The sequence below is a fragment of the Montipora foliosa genome, chromosome 11, assembly GCF_036669935.1.
Source record: "Montipora foliosa isolate CH-2021 chromosome 11, ASM3666993v2, whole genome shotgun sequence".
In the NCBI taxonomy this organism is placed as follows: domain Eukaryota; kingdom Metazoa; phylum Cnidaria; class Anthozoa; order Scleractinia; family Acroporidae; genus Montipora; species Montipora foliosa.
In genome coordinates, this window is record NC_090879.1 from 15007351 (window position 1) to 15018361 (window position 11011).

The 11011-nt window shown below is 40.8% G+C and overlaps 1 protein-coding gene across 2 annotated transcripts in view; it reads left to right on the forward strand.

Annotated features, from left to right (window-relative positions):
* The window catches only part of LOC137976166 (SANT and BTB domain regulator of class switch recombination-like), a 28552-nt gene extending 18074 nt beyond the window's left edge, over positions 1–10478 (forward strand). The window contains exons 18-24 of one of the 2 annotated variants that reach the window (XM_068823459.1): positions 1065–1130; positions 1604–1748; positions 2890–2947; positions 3031–3107; positions 5104–5198; positions 6308–6408; positions 9940–10478. In XM_068823459.1, the coding sequence (XP_068679560.1) occupies positions 1065–1130; positions 1604–1748; positions 2890–2947; positions 3031–3107; positions 5104–5198; positions 6308–6408; positions 9940–9979 (582 nt within the window). In that variant the 3' untranslated portion in view covers positions 9980–10478. The remainder of the gene's footprint in view (positions 1–1064; positions 1131–1603; positions 1749–2889; positions 2948–3030; positions 3108–5103; positions 5199–6307; positions 6409–9939) is intronic. The other variant, XM_068823458.1, reaches the window with a different exon arrangement.
* The last annotated feature ends 533 nt before the right edge of the window (positions 10479–11011 follow it).

Below are 11011 nucleotides of genomic sequence, written 5' to 3' on the forward strand. Positions count from 1 at the left end.
CTTCACAACAACGACGTGAAATCACGAGGTTGACTAGCAATAGAGTTATTTTCATAGAGTTATGACATTACAGTTAGAGTTAAGTTTCCAAAATCCTGAATTCAAGATTTTGCAAGGCCTAAATCCTGAATTCAGAAATACATAAAGTATCCTAAACATGCATAAAAGCTAACCTTAGGCCTATTTTTACTCTGAAACTGCTCGTGCCAATTTATTTTTTAGGACACTTCTCTCCCATTGTACGACGCTCTCCCATTGTACGACGCGAACGAGATGGCTTAACCGCCAGAAACTTACGATAGTGGATGATTAACACTAGCAAGTGTTTCTTGACAAGTGCACTTGTCAAAGAAAACGTGCCGACTGTACACACACGCAAGTTTTCCTTTACAGGTGTTCCTTGACAAGCTTTCCTTGGTGGTGGAAATGGAAAATATGTCAAGTTTTCTTGACAAGTGCAGCTTGTCAAGTAATTTACACCAGCAAATATCGTCCTTGGCAAGTTTTTCCTTGACAAGTGTCCTTGTTCAAAAACTAGTATGCTAGTTTTTGAACAAGGATACTTGTACGTCAAGGTAAAACTTGTCATATTTTTCCATTTACACTGCCAAGGAAAACTTGTCAAGGAAAATTTGCTAGTGTAAATGAGGCTTTACTCTCGAACGGCTAGTGCCAACTTATTTTTAGGATACTACGTCCACATTATATTTCGTGAACGAGATGGAAAAATCTCGAAGAGTTATGATATTGCAAAGTTCAGCATGTAACTGTGACGTGTTACGGTTGCCCTTATTGTTTTCAACCGTTTTTGAAATTCATTTATTTTGGATACGAACGCTTTCATTGGATTTTGATCGTAAACATTATGTTCTGTGGTTTCAAGTAATTTTCTTGTTTTAGTGGAGTTTCCCTTTGAAACCAATCACGAAGCCCGGGGATTCAAATTCGAAGTTACTTTAAATACTCAAATGAAAACCTCTCCGCGTTGTGGTTAAAAAAAAAAAAGTAGATCGCTGAAGAAATTTTGCGCAGTGTCGTTTTAGATTTATATGTTTATTTTGCAGACAACTTCTTCTGCGCTATCGGACATGATTGACCCAAGTGAACGGAAAGTCTCTGAATTTCCTTCGGTAGGTGAAATGCTTAAAATGAAAAATAGCAGTGCATCAGAGAGCTCAATAGAAACTGGCCTCTTAAGTTGTTTTGCTAACTGCGACGATCTTACCATCGGAAAAAATACGTACGAAATAGTAATCGGAAGGTCGTGGCGTATGACATTACAGTTAGATGGAAGGAATAGACTATTTCGACGATTCGACAACCATTTTGATTTCTGTTGTTTAAAAAAACATTATAGGATGCTCAAGGGGCAAATAAATATGTATTTGCCTTCTGTGCATCCCATAACAGCTACTGGAACAATATAATTCAAAATGTCTACTGTATCGTGGAAGTAGTCTATTAGCCTCGATCGTTTATACGTTTTACGGCAGGTATTCATCTATAACTGACGGGCTGTGTGAAAATAATGGGGTCGATCTTACCATGAGTCTTCATCTCTTTAAACTGTAAATGTTAACTTGATTTATTCATGATTCCTTAGTACCTTCCTTCCGTAAGAAGGAGCCGAAGTCGCGTCCTGTACCGCAGCTCCCTTCGGAGAATGAAACTACAGACAACAGCCAACAAGGAAGACGAGTACGACCTGGGAGAAGACGAGGATCAAGGGGAGTCTGAGGACTATGACGGTAAATGGTCAATTTTTTTAAGCAATTGTAGCCGACACGGCACAATCAAATGTACCGACCAACTCTTTGTGGGACGTATCACGGCACGTAAAGTACAAATACCTGTGTCAGCTAGAGAAAAACGGGGGAAAACATCGCGCAAATCATGCTCGCGTTGAGTTTGCTTTGATTGGTTAAGAAACTTGCGCGAGACCTTTTCTAGCCAATTGCAAAGCGTAATTAAGATAATTCCTTAGTATTGCATTGCGCACCCCTACAGCGCACGATTTTCGCGTCATTAGCGCGCGCACATGACCACTTGCGCGTACAAAACGCAAGAGATTTCCCTCAAACTAAGCCCGATAGCGAAATAAATGCTCCTTTTCTCTCAAACGAGCACGGTGACCCTCGATTTTTTTTCCAGGTATTTGCTAAGAACAATCCAATAAAGAACATATTTGAAGAAGAAAAAAAGTTTGATAGTAGAACATGAATTTTTTTGGAAAACAGTTTCGTACTGGGTGTATTTTGGCCAAGGCGAGGACTTCAAGCTAACCACGGAACTGTCCCAAAATGTGCACTATTCCTACAACCAGGCAACCAAAAACGGCGTAAATGAAGCAATACTGCTTATGTGAATAAAAGGAGCTTTATTTTCAAAATAAAATTTTGTATCTTTCAAGTAACCAAGACTTAATTCTGTATGAAGGTGATTCGAATTTTTAACGCGCAATCAGTAAAAACACCCCATTTTAAGAGCCTGTTGACGCGTAAACGAGCACGGTGACCCCATTTTTTTATTGCATTTTTTTAATGTTCATATCATGAATGCTAATTATGCCAAGTTTCCAAAAAAGTTTGATAGTAGAACAATTTCAAGGGAATTACCTTAAGAGAAGCAACTCAATTGACCAGTGAAGACAATTTTGCGGGTAATGGTTTCGCACAGTCAGCTGGGATCGGTTTTTCCAAGAAAGTGCCCATTCAACTGTTAGTTTTGTATGGGTTTAATAATTTCAAGGAGGTCAGACTCCCCTTAATAAAATTCTTTTTGGCATTTCACTTTGTCATGCCTTGGCCGGGAATAAATGAATGTTGTCTGACGTGAATTCATGGTATGTGCTCTGTCCCATAATCTTGAATAGTTTCCGTTTTATTTTAGCCGCTTATAGGGAAAAAGCAAGACAGCCCAGAAAAGTCACATCAGCATCTAGAAAAGAGTAAGGCAACGTTTCACTGATGAACTCGTTCAAGAAAACCAGAAACGCGATTAACAATATATATATTTTTTTTCTTTATCAAGTTTCAGCACGTTTAAAAGCTACAAATGGGATCCACAACGCTCATCACGATGGAACCAAGATGCGCAACGCGAAGAAGGTAGTTACCATGGTAACACACGCAAAGCTCGGGGTTTTCGTTTTGATGTTTTTTTTTTTTTTCACATCAAACCTTTGTGGAAATCTTCGTACGGGGGGTCGCATTAGCGCAATGTTTTTGCATTACGGTCGCAGAAACACATTTTATTTTGTAATTTCAAGGGTCGGAAAACTTGTTTAGTGTTTGTATGGAATATCATTCCATCTCGCTTTATAACAATACCAGGCAGTTTAAAGCACACAACAAATTTTAGATACCTTGTCAAAAGTTTTCCCCTAGCTCCTTTATACTGGTCATGATCTTCAATAACCAAGGGATGGGGGGGGAGGGGGGGAGGGGGGGGGGGGGAGGGGGGAGGGGGGAGAGGGGGAATCGTTTCTTAAAAGCCTCGAAACTTTTCGGACGTATGTCGGATGACCTACAAAGCTTTATATCTTCAAATTGAAGCGTTTGAAGTTTTTAACCACTGCAATTAGTTTGTGTTCTGTGGTATTGAAAACATTTTCAGAATAACTAAATCTTAGTTTTACGAATTGCGTTTCGGACCCGAAACGTTTTCAAGGCTTTTGAGAAACGAACTACAACGGCCGAATAACTCGAATGGTTGGCTTTAGCCTCTGCTTGAGTGATATTGATTAAAACCTCGCAGTTATGGTGTTGAACAATGGTTTGCTCTAACCAAGCATCGAGCAATACCAAGCTACTTAGGAGATCGGGGCGTATGTTGCAAGCCTCAATAGAGCTACAATTGTAGAAACTTTTCTATTCGATAGTACGGACTCCGTAAGTTTCATGTCAGCTAGTAAATGCTTCAGCTCCGAATAGATCCTACCATTCATTTGTGTACATGAATTCGCAGTCCACTCGTTCAAAATAACGTTTCATGCAGTTTACACATACGCCTTCCACACTGGATTTGTACCGAAACACAAGAGCGAGCGACATTTCGCGCCCAAAAAAGACACAGGCAGGAACATTCGTCCAATCAAATAGTTGTTTTGCTGATGACGACAGAGAAACATGCCGCACGATCACTTCGTTTTATGATTCGTGACGTCAAGAATCTTTGCAAAAACTGAAAAAATTACCTCTTCCGCTACGTTACTGTTGGGCGTGACCATGACATATCGACGCTCTTAAAGGGACACTCGCGCCAATTTAAGCAACACGCTGAAGATCCAAAGGACGCGGTTCCGGCGGTTCACGGCTTCCGCAAGAGAATACAGAGCTTTAGTATCACGTTTACAAGAAGCGGCCAACGGGAAAGGGCAAGCTTGTTCTTTCCTTTGATAAATTGTTCATTGTCTGTAGCTAAAAGCAAGAAATTAACTTTCCTTGAGTTGTGGCATAACGAATTTCAGTCTTACGTTTGCCGCCAACGAAATGTCAATTTCTTTTAGTAAGAAACTGTTATTTGAAAGCACAGGCTACTAATCTACCTGCTTTTGGCGACGGATGGGCAAGAAAGAGTTGAATGCGAACTTGAAAAAGTGTTAACGTTTTCAAGTATTTTTGTTGTGGAGTCCATAAAAGTATCTGTTGGCTACTCCTTTTGATCTAAGTTTAACTGAAAACTTGTAAGAAACTATGTAGAAGCGATTTGAATGCAATGTTCATGGTGTTTATACTGTTGTTTTTTGGACGAGGAATCCTTACAAACGATATCACATTTGCCCCATATTGTCTTGTATTATATACTACAATAGATAACCTCTCTCAAAATTCGAAATTTCACAAAGCATTCATGGGATTATTAGCGCCTTTGCTATCCAAGAATTTATCAGTTTTCAGATGCCTAATAACTGGCTTGTTATCAAAGCTAAAAGGCTTAAAACTGGAGATTAAACTAAGTTTAACAAGTTCTTTCACCTTTTGAAGTCTTTTGTACTTGTACACGTAAATCACGTGATGCCTTCCGTGAGCAAACGCGTATGTTAATGAAGCAATGACGCGAGTAAAGATTCCCTTAGTGATGTTGCTCTCTGTTTTCGTGCAGATCAAAAGCGCATGACGGACTTGGTGTCATACTTGTCCAGACAGCGGACTCAAACTCCACCGGAGAAGACTGAAAACAAACAAAAAGTTAAAGAAGTAAGCATTGACTGTGTGATCCGCCCTTTTCCAAAATGGCCTCTATATATGTAATTTTTGTTGTCAAATCTGTTAGCTCTTCTTAGTTTTTCATGGTATGAGATTTTTTTTAAATATTGAGACAGGAGAAAGGCAAGACAGGCTGATAGGCCAGTTTCGTATTGTCGCAATTGGAGTGGGAGAAGCCTGGAATGAAGGCCGAGACGAAGGAATCTTCATTCCGTGTTTGATTCAGTCAAACTGCGAGAATTTTTAAGTGTCGCGTCCTGTAGCCACCGCCTTGGCTACGCTCCAGCTCTTCCAACCCGTTTGGTTTCTTTTTCTTCTCAGCTGTCCTTCTCCAGGTGGTCTTTGGCCTCCCCCTTTCCCTGCGTCCTTCCGGTATCCACCCCAGTGCTGTAAAAGAGTCGTTTTCACCCTCTCTCCTGAGTACATGTCCCAACCAATTCCATCTTCTTCTGCGTACCTCACAGCTTATGTCATCCATCTCGACCACTCTCTTGTTTGACACTCTTTGCTGCCATGTAATCCTCAGTATCCGCCTCAGGCATTGAAGGGCAAATTGTCTTGAAAAGATCGATAGATCTTGCATGATAACATGAATAGTGAACCTTATAATAATAACAACGTTAATCATTCAATACAATGAGAGGGAGAGATGCTAGAGGTTAACCCTATACGAGGGTATCCGCCCGGATGTTACTGATCTAGAGTCGATTTTAATGAGGGAGGAAAACCGGAGTACCCGGAGAAAAACCCTCGGAGTCAGATTGAGATCGACTGAAACTCAGCCCACATACGACCTCGAGGCCAGAGTTGAACCGGGGTCACAGAGGTGGGAGGTGCGGTTGATAACCCCTAAGCCATCCTGGCTCCCCCGCCCGCTTGCGAGTGAAAGAGTTTCACTCTGTGTATTACAGGTAATATCTGAACCCCTCCCCACCCACCTCACCTTACTTGATTATCCCTGAAATTTCCTAGGGGCTTCACACTACTTGATAATACCTTAGTTTAGTTATTGAGCTTTTCTTTTTTGTTGATTTGATCGTCGTTGCAATAGTTCATTGATGATGGAACACCAGCTCTAACATGCTGCTATTGCATTTCAGTATCAAGGTGGTATTTTCTCCAAGTTAGAGCATCAGTTTCGTTTGTCCCAACAGCCGGTAGTATCCAAGACGCAGTCAAGTGGCCTGCAAACAGGAGCAAGGTAATGTGGCCTCCCTGCCCCCGTGATGTCTCATCTGATCACTTAAACACTTGTCCTCCATAAATCTTCCTTTAACGGTAAAGCGTTTTGTTTTTTTCTGCCGGCCAGTCAAGTACCTCGCCTACAACCCTTTATTTTATTTTATTTTTATTTTTATTATTTTTTTTTTTTGGGGGGGGGGGGGTGGGGATGGTTGAGTTCGTTCTCAAAATCCTCGGAATGTAGTGCGCTAACATTTCGGTTGATCAATTTATGTAAGTGCATCCTGTCCTCTGCCCCAAAACAGGAGAACACATATGCGTCGTAAAATTAACAGTCCAAATATTTTCTCTCTTCATTTTTTTTTAATTTTTTTTAGTCAGTGCGATAAGTTGTGCTCAGTGAATATTATCTAGTATGTTCTAGCTTTCAGTAGATTTTGTGCGATTTTCAGTTGATTGCCAAAAGTGATTTTGAGAAATTAGCTTAGAAATAAAGAAGACTCCGTCCACATATAAAATACATTTTAAGCGCTATTTCTGTTGACAGCAACAATTTATTGAATTGAACTTTAACCGAATGGGAGCGTGCTGATTGTCATTTGTCGCTGTGCTGAGCGGGGTTCCCTCAATGATTTTGCCCTTTATGTGATAAACATGTAATCGCATGTGCCCTCGTGCAATTAAGGATTCATTTCACTTGTATTTTCAAAGTTTTTCCAAATTGCCCTCGTCGCTTCGCGACTCGGACAATTTTGTGAAAACTTTGAAAATACGCATAAAATTAATCCTTAAGTGCCCTTGGGCCAATGCGATTACAACTTCATACTAACGGAGCGCGAGGGCCGTACTGGGGAATATTGGCCCGAGGTTGTGGCAGTATGGACCGAGCGCAGCGAGGTCCGTACAAAAACGACCGAGGGCCAATATTCCCCAGTACGGCTCGAGCTCGCTCGGTTAGTAAGTAGTTTATTATATGGCTTTTTAATTACCTTTTGATTTGTTTTTGCAAGCCCGTAATCGGCCCGTGGTCATTACGGGAGAATAATGCCCTACAATTCACTCACAATTAGCCAATCAGAGCGCGCGTACTATTGTAGCCATGTAATAATACACGATAATCACCTGAGCCGTTTTTTAAAATGGCCGCAATCCGTTTTGTCGGAGTGACAGATGAAAAAATTAATTGTTTTAAAGAAAATGCATGTTTTTCAAATAATCACCTATGTAATTATACCAGAAGCAAATGACCTTGAAGCGTGTAACTTGCAACTCTTTTCCTTGGAACAAAGCTGGGGATTTTACGACACCAATTTTATGCCCAAATATGGACAAAGATAAGATCGAAGCTGCACGCGCGGGAAAATGGACCAGCTACGTTACATCCAAATAAGGAGATTTTTAAACTCAAAGAACCCCAGCTCTGAAACAGAGTTAAACGCTTAAAGGTCATGAGCATCTGATTATACTAAAACAATTATTCGCCGAAGGCGAGGTCGTCGAAGTTTTTATTTCTTGTTTTGTGACATTGCCGTTGCCGAAGCAGTCTCCCTAATTATTTGGGATTTTAAGAAAAGCAGTAATTTTTGTGGGTTGAAAGAAGAAAGATGATCTTGCTGCACGTGTGGCAAGCATTTTTGCACAATTCGTTTCCGTACTCGTCAAAACAGCCACTTGCATGAAATGACCAAATTTAAAGCCCTGGCCAAACTATCCAACAAAGGTGGATCCCACATGCAAAATTGTTGGGTGTAAATGTTGAGGTAATGGCAAAACACTATCCAACATTGCTTGACGAAACTAATTCAAGTTCAAGTTGGCGCTTAAAACTGAAACGAAAACCTCTCGTGTCGTTTACGCTTCTGGTGCTGTTGGAGAACAGAAATGACCAGAAAAACCGAAGAATGATTAAGAGAACGTGTGGAAAAGGGTATGTTCACTTCAAGATACATCCATGTTTTGGAGATGACGAGAATGAGCTCGGATCAATGTGCAAAATTTTGAACGCTATTGAACCAGACATCTCCAAACAGAGTGATCATGACAAAGGGAACTAAAAATGTCCGTAAGACTTGGCCTTACTCCATACTCGCTTATCAAGGTTTCTCAATTCTGGCTGCTCATCAACAACCACGACGTCCGTTTCGTTCTTGTCCAAGCCCCTTCTCCCTCATCTTTGTTGGAAATGATGCCAGAAGCCGAGGCTTCAAAAAAAAAGGTGGCGATTCGTGATTGGCTAGCAGCGCGGACGTGACTCGATTCAGGACACAACCGACACAACTTTATTGGAAAAGCAGCAAAACATTGCAACATTGTTGGGTCGCGTAAAATTCAGTTGGGCGGAATGTTTGATCAAAAGCAATTATATCCAACACTTGATCGAATGTTGGACGAACGTCTTCCAACATGGACGGCCAAGCGGTCGAACAATGTTGGATCGGCGAAAGTTGGAACTTTTGTAATCCAACTTTGTTCGATACTTTGGCAAGGGCTTAAAAGGGGTTTGACGAGAACGTATGCATGGGCATACAACTGTCACAGTGAGTCTTTCATTCTCTCTCTTAGGCCCTGTTTACAAGCAGGTAGGGTAACCCTACTTGTGAAATTTTGCTTGTAAAACCGGGCTATCTTTGACCCTCCTGCTGGGGTAACCCTAGTAGTAGGGTTACCCTACCTGCTCGTAAACAGGGCCTTAACTTCAAATCCGCCCCTAGCAATTCAGTTTTACGATAGTTCCCCCATATTGTACAACGTAAACAAGATAGAACAATCGTGAGATACTTAGGATATTTTCAAGTGACGTTTACGTCGCCGTAGCCGCGGTGGTTTCTGAAAGTACTACTATGACCAAGCAATCAATTGTTATTTTTCTTTGAATTTCAAAACTATGTTAACTAAGCAGTAAGTGACCAAAGTTTTAAGCCTTGATTTCAAAAAGATCCCTGTTTATTTTAACTGGAATTTTCCTATTTAGTGGTCCGCCATTGAGAGAGCTGGATCGAGGAGAAAATGGCTTCAAAGACTCGATAGTTTAAAGAATACAATGCTTGTGTATGCGGCTGAATAAATATGAAACACGGGAGTTTCGGGATTTCAGACTTTTAACTCCTGTTTTACATATATAATAAAATGCGTTTACACGCTGAAATTTTGGGCTAGTGAGTCAATGACGCCACTTTTCCTTAGATCCAACTCTCTGAGGTCCAATCGGTCAGTTTTGAACGTGAGTAATGGCGGACCGTGAAATCCAGAACTTACACTCAAAGTAAACAGCCTTTGGACAAAAATCAAAGCTCAAAAGTCAAGTGTTAAGCAAAAATATTTTCGAAATCTGAAGAAAAAAAGGAAGTGATTTTCTGATCATAGTAGCACTTAAATATAAACTTCTTAATTTCTCGTTCTTGTTTGCAGAGTACGGCGAAGAAATGTGCTAAAATGCATTTCGCACGTACGGCACACCTTTTTCTACTTAAAAACAAAAACTACTTTTGATGTCGTTGCCGTTGACGTGGCTAAATCTCCCTGACATTTCCTTGATTTTGTCTTTTATTAGTCAAAGAATTCGCAAGATCCCCCTTAAGGTGACAATCTGATGAGCTGCACCGCAGATCCTACAAGCAAGTGAAACTCGATTTCCTTCCTACCTTTTGTTCATGTATGTCCGTTTGGTGAATTAAAAACTAAATTAAACGAGTCACAATCTACTCCAGAAAGCTATGCAAGCCCAGCAGCTACCTCTGCTCCAAGCCCAGCAGTACGAAGAACAAGCCCCCGAAATATTAAGCGGCCAGCAAGATTTGCAGACTACGTTTGCCAAAAAAATAACATTTTGCGTTACATTTGTACATTATTCGCTTATTTTATGTTGTGCGGAAGCTAGTTCTTTTTATGATCAGTAGGATTTCATTTTTGCCGTACCGTATTAGCGTTTTATTTTTTTATAAGGGGGAAGATGTTACAATATGCACTAGTTCGTTCTGTTTTCAATTAATCGATTTGAACGTCGGGCAAGTACTATTGCGTGACACATGTACTTAACGTTTGATTGAGTCTAATTAAATGGGCATTTTAACCTACACGAGATCACGTATACAGTTCTACTTCTATAACATTGTCTTCTCAGTAAATGTCATAGTCTCCAAGATCTTTGAAAATACCTATCCACCAAGCCATGCATCCTCTTTTAAGCGCACTCCACCACGCCCCTATGCGCTGATTGGCTGGCGATTTTCCATACAAAAAAGCTCATTTCTTGATCGCGAAAGAACCCTTGCAAAACTGCAACGTTTACATTTTCTGTTCCACAATCCGCTCTTATAATTTTTGGAATTCCTCCAAGCTGTCTTACGCAGTCTAGGTAGTCTAAGGATCATTATTCGTGGGGCCAGCCTCTAACCACATTGTACGCCTGCTATAACCGTCAATAGCTCCATCAATACAGAAGCCAAATGGCTTTAGTTTGTCATAGCCATCTATGTGCCATATATGATTTGGCCCTGCAGTTTTATAGTGTCGTCTTTGAAATCGATGTCTTGATCGTGCTTCAACTCCCACGGGTTCCAATATCTTCAACAGATCTCTTAGGGCCGATTTACACGGTACGATTTTTGTCGCATGCGACAAGC